This window comes from Semicossyphus pulcher, unplaced genomic scaffold, assembly GCF_022749685.1.
Source record: "Semicossyphus pulcher isolate SPU_LCO1_2020_fin unplaced genomic scaffold, fSemPul1.0.p SCAF_6, whole genome shotgun sequence".
In the NCBI taxonomy this organism is placed as follows: Eukaryota; Metazoa; Chordata; class Actinopteri; order Labriformes; family Labridae; genus Semicossyphus; species Semicossyphus pulcher.
In genome coordinates, this window is record NW_027211737.1 from 7,815,061 (window position 1) to 7,832,778 (window position 17,718).

The 17,718-nt window shown below is 42.1% G+C and overlaps 1 protein-coding gene across 1 annotated transcript in view; it reads left to right on the forward strand.

The window, feature by feature from the left end:
• nos1 (nitric oxide synthase 1 (neuronal)) overlaps positions 1 to 17,718 on the forward strand; it is a 44,458-nt gene that overhangs the window by 19,233 nt on the left and 7,507 nt on the right. The window contains exons 8-24 of the mRNA XM_069682412.1: positions 1,279 to 1,420; positions 1,528 to 1,667; positions 2,571 to 2,745; positions 4,429 to 4,530; positions 4,885 to 5,079; positions 5,358 to 5,443; positions 7,254 to 7,398; positions 8,320 to 8,424; positions 8,507 to 8,565; positions 8,662 to 8,778; positions 10,161 to 10,335; positions 10,673 to 10,811; positions 11,893 to 11,971; positions 12,180 to 12,373; positions 13,877 to 14,046; positions 15,633 to 15,843; positions 16,609 to 16,696. Coding sequence (XP_069538513.1) covers positions 1,279 to 1,420; positions 1,528 to 1,667; positions 2,571 to 2,745; positions 4,429 to 4,530; positions 4,885 to 5,079; positions 5,358 to 5,443; positions 7,254 to 7,398; positions 8,320 to 8,424; positions 8,507 to 8,565; positions 8,662 to 8,778; positions 10,161 to 10,335; positions 10,673 to 10,811; positions 11,893 to 11,971; positions 12,180 to 12,373; positions 13,877 to 14,046; positions 15,633 to 15,843; positions 16,609 to 16,696 — 2,322 coding nt within the window. The remainder of the gene's footprint in view (positions 1 to 1,278; positions 1,421 to 1,527; positions 1,668 to 2,570; positions 2,746 to 4,428; positions 4,531 to 4,884; positions 5,080 to 5,357; positions 5,444 to 7,253; positions 7,399 to 8,319; positions 8,425 to 8,506; positions 8,566 to 8,661; positions 8,779 to 10,160; positions 10,336 to 10,672; positions 10,812 to 11,892; positions 11,972 to 12,179; positions 12,374 to 13,876; positions 14,047 to 15,632; positions 15,844 to 16,608; positions 16,697 to 17,718) is intronic.

The following is a 17,718-nucleotide window of genomic DNA, read 5'->3' on the forward strand; positions in this document are numbered from 1 at the left end:
CTGGCACCACTGGCCCAGTTTCACACAGCTGCTCTCGCTCCTCTGCGACTTATAACCAGCTTAGCAGCATTAACACTTTTACCCGGTCATGGCATTAAAACACCACTGTAGAAACAGAGCAGACCAGAGGTAGCTGAGCCTTGGACTCTCTACGGGTACTTTGACATAACATAATTAAAAATGCCTTTGCTTAGATTACGTGCCCTTTTTTAGCAATCTGTCTGATTAATGAACTTCATTAATCTCTATCTACTTAGCTCATATATCCATTAAATGCTCTTCTTTGCTGTGTAGTAGCTTCATATGTATGTGCAGAGATCGACCGGCTGTTGCTCTATGATCTCGAGCTTGAGCTTTTTAAACAGTATGTAGTTCGAGCCATACATCCAATTGAGTAATACATAAACTAAGTAATAAGTAAAGGAAACATGGACCATTATTTTGCTTTTTGAATATGCCTCAAGATTCTGAGGAAGGTAGAAATGTTACAAACAATGTCCATTATGATCTTCCACAACTGTTGTTCCTTATTACTGATGCTGACCTATGATATTGATGTGGCACACTTCAGATTAGTGCTGTCAACACTGGCCAGAAATGACGTTTGATTATTCATTCTAAATAAACACAAAGGTTCAAACTATTCTACGCAATATGTCCACAATCGACCATACCAACACAACGAGAGACAAACTTACGTGCAAAGATTTATTTTTTTAAACATTCCTAAAAGATCAAGATAGGCTTCCTACACCAAAATAAACAAATAAAATAATTAGGCTACGGTAGAACGGACATTCAGCGCTCCGAGCGAGCTGTGCTGTGACAGGTATATTTATTTAAACATAAACATGTCTGTTATAAAAATTAACATACCTCTACCTGTCTGTTATGTTGGGGGTGAGAATCTTTCTCTCTCCAGCCAGGCTGGGATTTGAATTCTCCGCCATCATTACCACACGGTTGTTGCATTAGCTCGTTTCAGCTAGACTAAAGTTAATTATTAACATAAAGTGACGTTGTGTGCATTCAAAGATGCTCTGTAACCAAGAGAGTGCATATGAGAACACGCGAGAGCTCGCAAGACAGCCTGATTTTTTCACATTGAATATTAATTTTAATATCAGAATATAATATTACAATTTGGTTATTCATTCTAATTTAGAATATTAGTTAGCCCTAGTTCAGATGTCTTATTTTATTATCCAAGATCTGAAATTATTGCTAAAGATATCTAGACACATTATTGAAACACTTTTGTCTTTTCATGTTTGGCAGGTCGGCCATCACCATATTTCCACAGAGGACAGACTGCAAACATGACTTCAGAGTGTGGAACAGTCAGCTGATTCGTTACGCCGGCTACAAACAGCCTGATGGACAGATCATGGGAGACCCTGCTAACGTTGAATTCACCGAGGTACGCAGAAAAAGGAGCTGCAGTTTCAAACCCATGAGCTGAAGCTGAAAAATCTCACTTTTGGTCCTATTTACTCTCAGCTCACATGTCGCTTTGTCGGTCTCTAGATCTGCATGCAGCTGGGATGGAAAGCTCCAAAGGGTCGTTTTGATGTCCTGCCCCTCCTGCTGCAAGCCAATGGAAATGACCCTGAGCTGTTCGAGATCCCTGAAGACCTCATCCTGGAGGTGCCAATCACACACCCGAAGTGAGTTCTGCCTTCCCTCTGAAGCTCCTACAAATGTACAAAATGTAGCAAAACAAGCACAGAGGGGGCTGCGCTAAAAGACATCCACCCACTCGGCCACATCTCTTAACAACACTTTTTAAACAATGGGGTGCTTTAAATCCAAGTTATCATCACAATCCAACTGTGCTCAATATTCCCAGAAAGCACAGCTAGCCATACTTTATCTGTTGCTATGCCAGGTTTTGTGGTAACCACAGGGCTTGTTAGTGAGGTTTCGAGCTTCCTCCTGTTTCTTATTCTTCTGTGTTTTCTTTTCTTTCAAGAAAACTTTTCTCACATTGGTGGCTTCTCTACAAAAGCCTCTAAAAGATTAAGCATTAAGCTCCTGTATCTATTGTATCGATCACATAATCACAGTAAAGAATTGGGTATTACTGCTACACTGGTTTTCATACATTCAGAATCAGACGCACACAGAGCTCGAGCTTTTGCTACTTCGCTACAGAGGGCATTTCAGAATCCCTTGACACATTGGTCTCACTGCCAGACTCCCCCAAAATTGGCATCTTGTGCTCTAAACCCTGCATCAACTGGCCCTTAGCTCTGGCTGCAGCTTGGCACAGACCAAGACCCCCAACAGAGTCTCATGATTACATGAGACTAGACCCAGCTCTGCAAATAATACACTGAAAGCATTCATGCCCCTAGAGGGTGTAAGGAGGTAGATTTAGGTCCTGGCTGCTCTGTCCAGCACTGAAAAGCTGTCAAAGTGGGTAAATGTTGGTTTTGGCTGCACCCCTTGTGTCTTGGGGATAAATATCTGTGCCCAAAACAATGGCCACAAATAATTATGATAATTAACTTTGTACATTGCAAATGTTGGACATTCATCTCTGTCATTCCCCTCTTTCCTCTGCCCAGGTACGAGTGGTTCAAGGACCTGGACCTGAAGTGGTACGGCCTCCCGGCAGTGGCCAACATGCTGCTGGAGATCGGCGGCCTGGAGTTCACTGGCTGCCCCTTCAGCGGCTGGTACATGGGCACAGAGATCGGCGTGAGGGACTTCTGCGACAGCTCGCGCTACAACATTCTGGAGGTAGTGTGTTGTGCCAAAAAACAGAGTCATGCTGCATTAGAAAACGGGGGGGAAAGAGTCCGAGGCACAGATTGGCCGAAGCCTTGTGCAGAGAGGAGCATGTGCGGTGTCATCAGATGACCCAGTTAGAACTCCATTCTTCTTCTAATTGTTCAAACTGAGGAGAAAACGGACTCTCTTTAACATAAACTAAACAGTGTTCAGTTTAACTTAATGCAAAAATATTGTTTGTATCTTTTTGTATTATTTATTTACTCATATACTGAATCCCTGGATGTAATTGGAGAGGCAAATTGGAAATGTCAGCTATTCAGGAGAAGCAAATACTAACATTTCAAAATTCAAAGGAAATTCAATCATTTTTTATGTGACATGTTATATTAGAGAAACCCGACTGTCTTCTAGCTTTGCATGCAAGTGAAAGAGAAGGTTTCCCATCCCAACACAAAGTTAAGACCTGAGTAGTCCAATTGTTGAGAGCACTTCGGGGCGCCAGTTTTGATGGATTTGTCTTACAAGTATGGAAAATGTGCTTGCAGGTTCTAATGACAATGTCTTGTTGATTTGTGTTTTGTTCTTTAACATAATTTGCATCTGCATGCAGCAGCTTTAAAGATTGAAGGCGTCTTCACTTTAATGATAGACTGTCACAGAGGCTGAAAACCATGTAGAAGATGTTTCTGCTTCTTTTGTATTTTCAAAAATGCTAAAACTACTGGATGCTTCATACATAATTTAACTTGATTTACATTTTGATGACCAAAGTCATCATGTAACAAAAATGTTGTTGTTAGAACATCATCACCAAAGCTCTGCATACATGGATATGTTCTCCAAGGGAGACCTCGAGCTGCTTTGTTACATCCTACCATGATCTGGGGGATTGATGGATTCTGATTTGCTGCAGAGTTCTTCTTAATAGACACAAATAAAGTAGATCTAGTGAAACTGTCTGTTTCCCGTTCTAAAGTCATGTGCTTGGTAAATAGTATCCATTTGTCATCGTATGAAATTGCAGCCAGCTGCGCAGTAGAGATCGGTGGGTGGAGCCGCCATAGCCACTTCCGCTAACCAAAACACACACTTAACTTCCTGACTCATGTCCCATCTGTTAACATGGAGGAGGCGGGCTTTATGAGCTATACTGCAGCCAGTCAGCAGGGGGCGATAGAGAGGGTTTGGCTTCACTTTTAGGGAGCTGTCATGTCGTCCATCTTTTTATACAGTCTGTGGTTTGTACCCATGGCAATAGGAGACAATATTTTGCAACTCATCAAGTGACATCAACATTTCTTTTAATCCATTTGAATAATATTACAATTTTGATGCAGCCGAAGAATAACAAACTTTGTTATTTACAACATTGACTGCGGCCCTTTAGTGCCTCATCTTCTGAACAGCACAGGATGGCGCACAAGCTGCAGAAAGGCATCACACAGAGGCAGTATTCAGTATTCCACTGAGGCAATAAATTCCTGATAATGGACACCCTGTCAGGCATTATCACTTACTTATTCTAAAACACAGCAGCTGTGCTTTTAACTTGAATTCTAGTTCATGTAACAACAAATTTCAGTTGAACTGAAGTCACAAGTTGTGAGAGAAAGAAGCATTTCTAACACAGTGTTTACCAACCAGAACAGTGACCTTCATACCAGAGCTGTTTTTCTCTGTGTTGTGTAGGAGGTTGCTAACAGGATGGCCTTAGACACCAGGAAGACTTCCTCCCTCTGGAAAGACCAGGCACTGGTGGAGATCAACATTGCTGTTCTTTACAGCTTCCAGGTAAGCACATGTTGTTGTGTATTTCATTTATAGGAACACTTCTTACAAACACCTTAGATCACGTCTGCAGCATGATTTACTCCTCTGTATATTTGTTTACTCAAAATGTTCCAAACACTCTTATTTTTGCTCTTAAATGTGTCTCTGGTGCACCGAGCTGTTTATGTTTGTCACTCATGAGTATGTTAGCAATGTAAGCAGGCGTTAAAGAGTTACAGCGAAGAATTACCTTTTATTTAATTGAAAAATAAATTAGATTTCATTGTACATTGACTCTAATTCACCTCTAGTACTGCAACTACTGTCATAACTAAAGAGGAAATACTTAAATAAGTTTGTGTCCTCTGTTATTAGTCATGCAAGGTGACCATAGTGGACCATCACTCAGCCACAGAGTCCTTCATGAAGCACATGGAGAATGAGTACCGGGTGCGGGGTGGCTGTCCTGGAGACTGGGTGTGGATTGTGCCTCCCATGTCAGGAAGTATCACACCGGTGTTCCACCAAGAAATGCTCAACTACCGTCTCACCCCTTCCTTTGAGTACCAGGTGAGGGGGTTGGGAAGGAAATCAGCACAATAACAGGCTTGCACTTATGTTTACGAGCTGCTAAGCTGCTAAGCTATATAAAGGAAGTCATTAAGGTAAATTAAAGTTGGCAATCATTAGCTGGTGTATAAGTATGCCAGGCACGTTCCAGTAAAGTGGGAACTGCAGCTTCTCTATACCAAATCAGTCCTAGAACACACTGAGTATTACAGATTTTCTCAGTATCTTGGACTGGATTTCAACCATAAATAATAATAATATCTCCCCGTATGTAAAAGCCTGATCCCTGGAATACCCACGTGTGGAAAGGAGTCAATGGGACGCCCACAAAGAAAAGAGCCATCGGATTCAAGAAGCTTGCCAAGTGAGTGTGCAGTCAGTGAGAAATAGTAGCAGAAAACAATGCCTGGTTTTGTTGTATTTGCGATTTGTTCCTGCGTTTATTGACTCAAGGTTAAATAGCTGCCTCAAATGTCAAAGATAATACAGTGTCGGATGTGCGCATGATAATCCAACCCCGAACAAGTAATCACTTTCCTGACAAAAGTTAGACACATGGGAAGGAAGCTGGGGTGCTCAGCGGTGAAATTCATCCAATCAACCCCTCAGGGAGTAATCAAAGCTTCGCCTGTGTTTTCTTTGTGCATGCATGCAGTCGTGCGTGTGTATGTTCTGCTATCAATATAATTGCCCTGAGGATATGACAAGCTAGCTAATCACAATTGTCATCCATCCGCTACCTTGACATAAAGTCTGCTGCACAGTGAGGTGAACCCAATTACCCTCAGTAACAAATGTTTCCTCAATCGCATCGTCATGAGGGACTCCTCTGGTCATGGCTAAAGATTACAAACCGAGCCAATCAGAGGCGTTCAAACTGTTGTTTTCGTTCCCAATACCGATTCCAAAACTTAGACTTGATTATTGTACGAAACCTATGATGACCCCTCTGATACCAATGCGAATAAAAAAGGGAAGATATTCTAAAAGCTTCTAACAGTCATATTTTAAAGTTTTAATCTCAAAGATTACAGTTTTGTTCTCTTTGGCGGCACCTATGGCGATAAACGGTAATTGTGGGAGCACACTTCCAAGATATCCAGACAGTGTTGCATATGTGACGTCCACGGTTGGCTCCGGTTGTAACTTTCCGCGCTGATGGTCGGTTTGCCTTCATCTGAGGGTCGAATTTGTTTCTTCTTCTTTGGATTTTCACTTCTTTTTAAGTTGTATCTGTAGTCATCCATCTTTTCTCTGCAGCCGCTTAGCTCCGCCTACCCTCTCTGGCAGACCAACCACTGCTGGGTGATAGAACACTTACTGGGCGCCGCTTATGATTTTTACAACGAAAGTCGCACCAGGCACCCAGTCCATAATACTGCAAATGCAAATGCTTTCACCATTGTGTTACCTCATTCGGCGATAGATAGTGACTTAACAGACATTTATTTAAATGAAAATCTTGACTGGAAGCACTGATTGCTGACATTTTGCTAGAATTGACTCTACAGTCTCCACTAGCTCCGCACTGTTGTTTGCTTTCATCACATAATTACCTGAAATCTGTTCTTTTTTTCACTCCTAAAAATGTAGTTTTTGTAGATGCCATGATATATATCGTGCTGTGTAGGATGCTGTTATGCAAAAACAATTTATAGTATCTGATTGCTGCTGATGCATGATACAGCATTTTAGGCTTTATCGGAGGTATTTCGATTGGATTAGATTCTTTATTGTCCTTTGCAGGAAATTTGTTGCCACAGTTTGTACAGTGCATCTCGGACACTTAGATTACATGGATACCATGTACAAAAGGAACATAAGATAACGACATGACACACAGACACATAACAGCATTTTCCCTCCCTCCAGTTACTGGATGGTGTTTAATGATGCTATAACAGAGGGAACAAAACTCCTGCCATAGTCCTGTATCTGCGACCTTATGGAAGCAGTGCTAAGGGAGAATGTAGGGGGTCCCCGGGGTCATGTGCAATGATATATGCTCTGTGTGTGATGGCTTTGCTGTTGAGGTCTAAGAGGTTGGGTGTGGGAAGGCCAATTATTCGGGTACTGTTATTGGTCTCTACCACAAATCAGCTGTTCTGAAATGATTCTCTTCCTGTCTTTTGCAGTGCATCCTAACCTCAACGTCTCTATCTTTGTCTCTGCAGGGCTGTGAAGTTTTCCGCCAAGCTCATGGGCCAGGCCATGGCCAAGAGAGTGAAGGCCACCATACTGTTCGCCACGGAGACGGGCAAATCGCAAGATTATGCCAAAACTCTCTGTGAAATCTTCAAGCACGCTTTTGACGCAAAGGTATGCTTGCTCCTACCTTGCATCATCTTATCTGAAAGTTGAGCATAAGCTTACGTATCATTGTACAGACGTCTAATCGAAAAAGGAAGATTTCAAAGACATCATTCCTGTATTCCGTCCTCTCTCTCCCTCCTCCTATTCGCTCTCTCGCTGAGAAAGCTAAGCAGATGCCAGCTGAGCACAGGCGGCGAGAGGTTAGAAGAAGACAGTGTGTCTTTTGTCACATTTTCTTCTTCTCTCATGCAGCAAAGTGCCGCGGGTCGGAGGCAAGATTTGGCCACTGAAGCGTTGAGCGTCAGTAGTTTAAGACAATATCCTGCAGCACCCCTGGCTGTGCGAATCTGTTTAGAAAAAGGGAAAAAAAGCGAAACATGCTGCTCTCAATCATACACAGTGTGCGTTTCCTTTCCTCCAGGTCATGTCTTTTTTCCCTTCCTGTTTGCCCCAGTGTGATCAATCACACAAGAGGAGATTTGTGCATGCAACTGTATGGATGTGTGTGTGTCGCTGAGAGTGGGTGTCTGTAGATGGATGGCAGGGCAGATGTAAACGCCTGGGGTAAATCCTTGTTGTCGTGGGGCTAAAGCCTGTTTTCTCTTCACGCCTTTGGTTGTGTGTTTCCATGTGTGTTTGTTTGTGCGTTATGTGGCGGACTCACACCATGATGTTGAGTGGTTTGCATCATGACTGCTCGTTGTGTGGCAGCAGCGTATTATCAGCTCGTTAGAGGCGAGGACAGAGTGGTCATTACAACCTCCTCCTCCGCCAGCGGCTGTGTGTTCAGCCTTAATTTACACACTTCAGTCCTCTGTCGTGTGCAGCGTGTGTGCCGAGGAGACGAGAGCCAGATAAAGACTGCATTAAGCGAGTGAAGGCTGATGCTCGGCGTGATGCTCCTTTTTTTTCTTGTGATATCTGCAGGTCATGTCAATGGATGAATATGATGTTGTGGACCTCGAGCACGAGACGCTGGTGTTAGTGGTGACCAGCACGTTCGGTAATGGTGACCCACCTGAAAATGGAGAGGTGTGTATGCTACCTTTAACAATTCGAGTGATCAAAGCACAGGACACATGGAAAGCCTGCTAACAGCCCTTCTTTGGTTTAGAAATTTGGAGCTGCCTTAATGGAGATGCGCCACCCAACATCCAACACAGAAGATAGAAAGTGAGTTTTAATGTCGTGCCTGTCAGTTTCTATCTTTTTCTTCCCTTCAGTTCCACATCCGCGTGTCTCATCTATTTGCTTTCGTCTCCTCTCCAGGAGCTACAAGGTCCGTTTCAACAGTGTTTCCTCCTACTCTGACACTCGCAAGTCCTCCAGCGACGAGCCAGAAGCCAGGATTAACTTTGAGAGCACCGGACCGCTCGCCAATGTCAGGTAAACGAAACCAATCAGTCCTCAAGACACAGTTATTAAACTTTTATGAAGAATATTATCTGACTTTTCAGCTTAAAGGATTTCTAGTTATCATAGTAAAAATGGTGATATTAAAAAAATGTACATGTAGTTGGAACATACATTGAAATTATGCTGAAACAATGATTAAATGTAACCTTGAAGTTGTAATCTCGAAGATCTCAGTTTCGTTCTCTTTGGCGGCAACTCTGGCAACAAACGGTAATTGCGGGAGCACACTTCCCAGCTATCCAGACAGTGTCGCATGTGTGACGTCCACACCTACCCGCCTGTGATTTTTTTCTGTGAAAGTCGCCACAGACAGCCAGTTTGTAATACTGCAAATACAAAGGCTTTCATCAGTGGACCCATAGGCTCAATCACCATTGTGTTACCTCATTCAGCGATAGATAGAGACTTAACAGACATTTATTTAAATGAAAATCTACGAGATTATCACTTTAATGTCTGAAAGTCATTCACTTTTTCATAAATCCCACTTTTATCAAAGAAATAAATCCAGTTTTCTAACCAGCAAATCACAAAATAAATGTATCTGAAGTCCAAATCTCTTTCAGCTCTGATAATCAAGTCATTACTTGTTTGTTTCTTGCACATTGTTTCATTTTTGGCATCACAGAGCACGAAAAAGTTTGCACCCATAAAGTCTGCTGGATATAAACGAGATATTTTGGCCACAGCATCCACTGCCTTGAATTTGGAAACAGTTATCGACAAACACTTGGCAGTCAGAGCTATAATTCAACAGTTTTGTACGTGGGTAACACAAAGTTTTTACCGAGTGATTAAAGTCAGTCTGGCTTTTTAACTAGTGCAAAGTAAAGTTAAAATTTTAGAGGTAAATTAACAAACAATCGTTATCGCTGATTAACATGCAGAAGAAAAAAATTTCTGTGAAAGCTCTTCTAAAACTCTTCCTACAAACACAATCATCTGAAATACAAAAGTTAAAACTGTTTGTACTTGAGAACGTGAGAGTGGACTCCTCTCCGATGTAAACTGGTTTAGGATGACAGACCTTTTGCTGTGGAACTGTTAAAGAAGAGGCGACTGTAAAGATCCTGCTCAAACCTGAATCTGATCTGGGTTGGCTGCCTCACAGCGAAGCAGCGTGATGATGACTCCTCTCGAGGAAGTGATCTGTTCCATGTTTACATCTTTAAAGCAGACAGGAAAAGCATTTGTAAATACGTCAGCTGTTGTTGGTGCTTCTTGAGAGGGAAGAAAGGCCAAGTTTCAGAAGTGGGCTCTGTTGCAATGCTTGTGAATGTCTATGTTTTGCTTTTTTAGAAGTACCTTTCTTTTCCAACTCTTTCGTGGTATGTTTGTGTGTTTCTGTTTAGGTTCTCAGTGTTTGGCCTTGGCTCCAGGGCCTACCCACACTTCTGCGCCTTTGCCCACGCTGTGGACACGCTGTTTGAAGAGCTGGGGGGAGAGCGCATCCTACGCATGGGAGAAGGAGATGAGCTGTGTGGCCAGGAGGAGTCGTTCAGAACCTGGGCCAAGAAGGTTTTTAAGGTCGGTTTCTAGGGACTCTTGGGGCTCGATTAAGTTAATTTTGTCACTTTTTATGATGTTGTGGGCTTGGAATGAGTACATTCATTTTCTGCTTTAGTTCATAATATGCATGTAATGGGCTTGTTTCTGATATGAATATAGTTGCTTTTCCATACATAATTGAAATAAGTCAGGCCTCTCATCCCTTTAAAAAGGTGTTTCTAGGACCTTGAACTTTAGGATGCTGTCCTAATCAGATTGCAAGAGACAGTTGTCCTAATCTTTTCTTATTCCTGGGTAGCTGTACTTTGAATAATGGCGATGCATCTTTCCTCTGGTTGTGCCGTTACGTATCCAGGCTGCCTGTGACGTGTTCTGTGTCGGCGACGACGTGAACATCGAGAAGGCAAACGACTCTTTGATCAGCAACGACCGCAGCTGGAAGAAGAGCAAGTTCCGCCTGACGTACACGGCCGAGGCCCCGGCGCTCACAGACGGTAAATAATAATCCTATAGAAGAATGAGCGATAAGCCGGGAAGGGTGTCTTGATATTATTAATGTTAATGAATGCTGCGGCAAAAAGACACAATGTTATTGATAAAGACGAGTGACTCATCCATTATATCACCTGGAGCTTAGTGTGAGATTTGCAACTCTGACGTGGAGTAAAAAATGACAACTGGAAATCTACCTTGAATTATACAGATAGATATTTTTGTTGTTCATTCTTCCCTCATTTACATACATGGGGTGGATGAAATTATGAAAACACCCGTTAGAAATCCAGAAAAAGCATACTTTCCAATATGAAACTGTCCCCTTCACATCAAACTTTTTTTATATATAAATTATTCAAAGACCCCCTCTAGTGAAAATCAGGTGTTTAACCTTGTAAACATCTCCATGTGGTGTTCTTCATGTGCTACAAGACATATCAGGGACAACATCAGCAGTCATCTCCATGGCTGGGCCTGTCTGCTTTTAAACTGCAGTGTACCAAGGACAGGCTGAACAACACGTTTTCAGATTGGCAGGGTTTGTGATGTCACAAACCTAAGGAGCCAATCCCGTTAATGGACGGGGTGACGCTATACATATCATTATGTGTAACCTATGGCAACCACTTAAGCGATGTGCGAGCCAGCTGTAACTGTCATTGTGATTTTCTACAAACTCACTACTGACTACTAACGTTAACGTTACTACTACTAATTACTACATTTCAAGCTCGCTAAGTTTCAACATCTTGCCATTAAATGATGGCAGAGACGTGTTTTGTTTTCAGCTGTAATTTTACGAAAGGAGAAATGTAGTACATAGTGGGCGGGGCCTATGCAGAATTTTTAATGAGGGAGAAGGAGGAGATGCCTCGGGAGGATTTTAACAAGGTAATTAAACGTATTTTGCAGAAAAAAGAACGTATCAGACACAATATATTATTTCAAGCAGAGCATGTTATATGTCTTTAAACATGACTGGAGCTGCTCTTTAACATTCATCTGTTAATATTTAGACCAGTCATTGAATAAAGTAAATCTTGTTTATGTTAATGCAGTTTTGTTTTTGTCTTTTTACAGCATTATTCAGTATTCACAAGAAGAAGGTTTATGGAGCAAAGATGCTCGAGTCTCAAAACTTACAAAGTCCCAAATCCAAGTAAGTACTGAAACATGAAACACTTTTACAGGACAGAAATGAGTGAATTTCAGGGAGGACACGTGTAAAATAATGTTTAATAAATCTAATAAACCCTTCTTGTGTTGAACCCCTTCATTTGGTTTTCATGTAGTGCACAGACTAAAGAGAGCACACTGAAAATGTTGCAGCGTTTCCCCCCCTAAATCTCTGATCTCTCTTTTTGCAGTCGCTCCACCATATTTGTGCGGCTCCACACAAACAACCATGACAGACTGAGCTACCATCCCGGCGACCATCTGGGCATCTTCCCTGGCAACCACGAGGACCTGGTGACGGCTCTCATAGATAAACTGGAGGACGCTCCACCTGTCAATCAAATTGTCAAAGTGGAGTTCCTGGAGGAGAGGAACACTGCCCTAGGTGGGTGATGCTATTAGCAACGTTACGCTCATTTGCGAATGCAGTAGGCGTGCGGTCAGGAGGGCTGCGGTCTGAAACGTGGGCAGGTTGTCAAAATGAAAACATGAATAAGAAACAGTCTCACTGCCTCCACCAACAACATGAAGTCACACTTCAGCGACGCATTTGTGCCCAGAAATGTTTCAGTTGAGCTGCTTATTGGCAAACAGTTGTAATGACACTCGGTGACATAAGTGTGATTTTCACTGTGACTGTGAAGCAGGGCGTCTCTTAAACGGTGTGTTTGCTTAATCAGAATTCACCTCGACAAATAAAGCCTGCTGATGGCTTATTAAACTTCCTGTCTCCGTCTGTGAAATGCTTATCAAATGCAAATATCCACAAAGTGAGTTGAAAGATGTTTTAAACTCATGAAGTTATTAGATCAATAGATGTTTTAAATGAGGAGTTGATGCCAAATTAATTTAAAGGTCTTGTATCTGCTCAAGCCTTCATTATATGTGTTACAGTATAACATTAAAGAGGGGGTATTATGCTGTTTCACATTTTAAGACATATATAATGTTAGAATGTTGGATGTCGAAACTAACCGCGGGTGATGTTTCAGATCTGTTGGTTAAAGTATGTTGGAGTAATCCCCAGGCTTCTCAGCACAGTCTGCAGGCTGCTGTGAACGCCAGGTTTCACACTGTTTTTTCTACACGCTGCACTTTGTGACGTCATACGGTGACATACCCCCCCCCCCCAAACCATTTTATTCAGTGTCTATATACTGCTTAACATTGCCAGAGAGGCTCTGTTTAACATAATTGGAATTAGACATAAATACAGAATAAATGTTTAAAATTAAAAAACAAGGGGAAATATGAGGAACACCTCCAATATAATCTAGCTTCCTTTATATGCATCACTTTCATTTAGAGACTCTTCAGGAATAATTTATCAGTCATTAGTGTTCCTACTAGACAAAAGAATTTCATTTCTGTTGATACAGACCTTCCTCTTGATTCATGAGACTGATTCACAAAAGCGATCTGCAAGGCATTGTTTACATGCTTATGTCAAATGGTGTTGATGTTTCACAAGTAGTTGTTTCTCACTAATTGCAAACACACTTATGAGTCCCTTAGAGCTGTACCATGCTCATGTGTGGGTGTTAGTATAGAGTTGTTGTGATGACTTTAGTGTCAGGAAAACAGAAGAGCAAATGATCTTATTTCCTAATTTGTTGTTGCAACTTTGGTGGAACCATCTCAAAGCTGTTATGACAGGTGTAGTTTCAACATAAACATTCATGTTGTTTGTAGCTTTCATGTATTTATTTGTTTTATCTTTGGGCCGCAGACCAGGCCGGACCACAGCACTGCAACAATTGCCTTTTTACACATTAAATCATCACTATAAATGGCTTCCTGCTAATAAGAGTTTACAGGATGGTGAATACAGTAAATTATCCACTGTTAATATAAAATATGAATAAATGCAGCTTCTTCTTCTCCGCAGGTGTAATCAGCAACTGGACAAATGAGACCCGTATCCCTCCCTGCACCATCAACCAGGCCTTCCAGTACTTCCTGGATATCACCACCCCACCGAGTCCTGTGCTGCTGCAGCAGTTTGCTGCTCTGGCAACCAATGACAAACAGAAAAAGAAACTAGAGATCCTCAGTAAGGTAAATTCACTTAGTCTTCGTTCTTAGTCTTACAATTAACACTGACCTTTAGAATTATTGAGCTGCTGCTGCTGCTGCACTGAGCGCTTAGCTTGGTTCGGTAATAGAAACATGGGGGATTTGCGATGTATGTGCGTAGGCAATATCCGAAAATAAACTCTATTCTTTTTTCCATGTCTGAGCCAAACGTATGCAGACGCTTCAAACACTTTTCAAACCACAGTTATATAAAAAGTCACCATGTGTTAAAGGCACAATAATAACCAACACATTCACCTTGTTTGCTTTCAAAACATGCAAGATGTCTTTCTGCGTCTGAAAGCAGATCTGATGCACTTTGCACTGATGGAAATACGTACAGTAGAAGGGAGCTGGCGCCAAATTAAAGCCGCTGGTCGTTCTAACCCAGAACCACCCCCCCCCCCCCACCCCCACCCCCACCCCCCCTCGCAGTGCCTCCCACAATTCACTCTCCATTTTTGTCAATGTGTGGAAAAGGCTGGCTGAGGCCAAGCAGTGACTCATATGCTTATACATCGAATCATTGTCACTAAAAAAAGATGGAAGGCTTCTGAATTGAGAGAAAGATGCGGTACAGTAGAGTCAGCACTGCAGATAATTTTTAGTTTTGTATGCATTAAATACATCAAAGCAATTTTTTAGGTCTTAATCAGCAGACTTTTCTGATTCACTTTTTTATCTCCAAAGAGCCTCAAACTAGATTTAAAGTGGTAATCTGGAAGATCTCAGTTTCTTTCTTTTTGGCGGCACCTATGGCGATAAATGGTAATTGCAGGAGCACACTTCCCAGATATCCAGACAGTGCTGCATGTGTGACGTCCACGGTTGGCTCCGGTTGTAACTCTTGATTTTCCTCGCTGACGGTCGCTTTCCTTTTTAGACTGTTTGCTTCATCTGAGCGTCGAGTTTGTTTCTTTTTCTTTGGATTTTCACTTATTGTTGAAGTTGTATCTGTAGTCATCGATCTTTTCTTTGTTTGTTCAGCCATAGTAGATTACTGTTTACTTGCAACACTTGTAGAGAGCGGAAAAGCAGCCGCTTAGCTCCGCCTACCCTCTCTGAGATATTTATACATCTGTGATACTGTTTTAATCAAAGAACTTCATCAGTGTCTGAAAGTCCCAACTGATTATCAAGGTTGAAAAATCCAGGGCTAAATGTACTTTTGCTGTTGAAATGTTGCTAATTGTGCATGCGGTGCTTAAAACAGTGCTCCAGGCTCAGGATGGAGACCTCGCTCTTAATGGGCGCTGTGTCGCTCATTAGCAGCTTGAGAACAAAGCACAAGGAGGGAACACATCAAAGTTCTTTAGTGCTCAAAATTCATCACGTCCAAATGTCAGTGATGACACACAGAAACAGTTGGGCAGTGAATGGTGAATGACTCCGCTTGGGGCTCCCTTCTGCTCTCCAGTTCAGAAATATTTACAGATCAAAAGAGGAAACCATCCTCCATTTTTTTTGGTGGATTCGTAAATAAAACGGCAACAAGTAACTCACCAAGATGGAAATCTAATAAATATTCACCTGAACTTTCATTCCCACCTCGGCTTTCTCCTCGACAGGGCTTGCAGGAATACGAGGAGTGGAAGTGGTACAACAATCCGACGCTGGTGGAGGTGCTGGAGGAGTTCCCTTCCATCCAGATGCCCTCCACTCTGCTGCTCACCCAGCTGCCCCTGCTGCAGCCTCGCTACTACTCTATCAGCTCCTCTCCAGACCTGCACCCAGGAGAGATCCACCTCACCGTCGCTGTGGTCTCTTACCGCGCCAGAGGTTAGGACCTAGTTACTAATTTTGAGTAGAACTGCTCCTTCCAAGCTGAGCGGTAGCTTACGCCTCTCTGAGGCTGAGGCTGAAGGCTGTGTAGGTGTAGCTGCAGGTCGGCTGAATGACCGGGAGGATGAACTTCCATAAGGCTTTTTAGGGTGTTAAATGGGTAACTGTTTGTCTGACATTTATTGCGATCAACTGCGCCTATATGTACATTTTTCTTTGGTTCAGTTTATGAAAGTATGCTGTGTGTTTTCAAGGTTGCTGCAAAGACTTGAAAAGTCAAATGACTCAGCCTCTCTGAAAATGGTCTAGAGAAAATTGAGTGGAAAGCCAGTCTGCTTCTGAAGATTCTGTATCTCTAACAGATTATATTCAGGTGAATTAAACAGACATAAGAGAAAACACTGCAGGTATTCCAAAATCTGAAAGTACATAAAATGCATTAGCAAGTTTAAGTGCAGAGTCTCTTATATCTCCAGCTTCACTCTCAGCCTGTCGAGCAGTCAGCAAACATCCCCACATCCCATCACTACCATTTTCCCTCGTGTAATGTGAACTTGTGCAAACATGTTACAGTGATTGTAAAAGCCGGGGTTGAATTACTGTAATTTCCCCTTTAGAGAGAGAGAGCGAGAAGAATGGCCCTATCCTTGGGAAGCGTGTTAAGGCCACTCTTAGTTGCTGTTAGTTTGTGCTCTTAGAGAGAGTGGGAGGCGGCGGTGAGAGAAAAAGGTAAAGTGCTTGCTTGGTAATAATCCCTTTCAGATGGAGAGGGGCCAATCCACCATGGAGTGTGTTCATCGTGGCTCAACAGGATAGAGAAGGGGGAGATGGTGCCGTGTTTTGTCCGAAGGTAAATATCAAGGTTTTCCGAGGAATTTTGCTGAATGTCAGAATAATCAGTGTTGTGGTACATAAGAGGTAAAAAAAATACGGTAGAATATAATAAAAAAATTATCCTGGGAAATAAGCTTTTTGGCTTTCTTGCAAAGTTAGGTGAGAATATTGATACAGCACTCAAGTCTGTAATGTTAAATACAAAGATACCACCAGTGAGTGGCTAACCTAGAGTAGCTCAAGGACTGGAAACAGGGAAACCGTTAGTGTGTCTTTGTGCTAAGGTAAAAAAGAGTCTACCTTAACATCTCTCAAGATACCTGATTAATATGTTTTTCTTATTTGTTTAATCTCTACCAAAACAGATGTTTGAAAAGACATCACCATCAAATATGTGCTGGAATATTTCTTGCTTGAAACCGACTGTATATAAAGATGAACGACGCGTCTCCATCTGCTCTCATCGAACGAAATTGAAGCCAAAATAGCCCCCGTGACAGGCGCTGCCATCTTGCTATGGTGATGTCATTTGGAGCCAGAGTTGCATAGTAGAGATCAGTGCGTGGAGCCGCTGTAGCCACTTCCGCTAACCAAAACACACATTTAACTTACTGAAAAAAACAGCAAGGATCCCACACGTCGGCGTGTTTAACTGCAGAACAGCTTCTTGTGTTGGTCTGAAGCAGACGTTCACAGAGCTGTCAATCAACCTTTTTACAGCATCAAATAACTAATTAAAACTAAACTTGTCAGAAAAATGAACACTTGGACATAAATCAGCATGATAAGAACTAACTATAATGACAGAAACCATGTTTGAGAAAAATGTATTTGACATGTATTTTGATTTTATAGTTTGACTCATGTCCCATCTGTTATCTGCTTTATGAGCTATACTGCAGCCAGTCAGCAGGGGGCAATAGAGAGGGTTTGGCTTCACTTTTAGGGAGCTGTCATGTCGTCCATCTTTTTATACAGTCTTTGCTTGAAACCAGTAACTTCTACCAGCCTGCCACATAACCAGTTGTAAAACTTCAT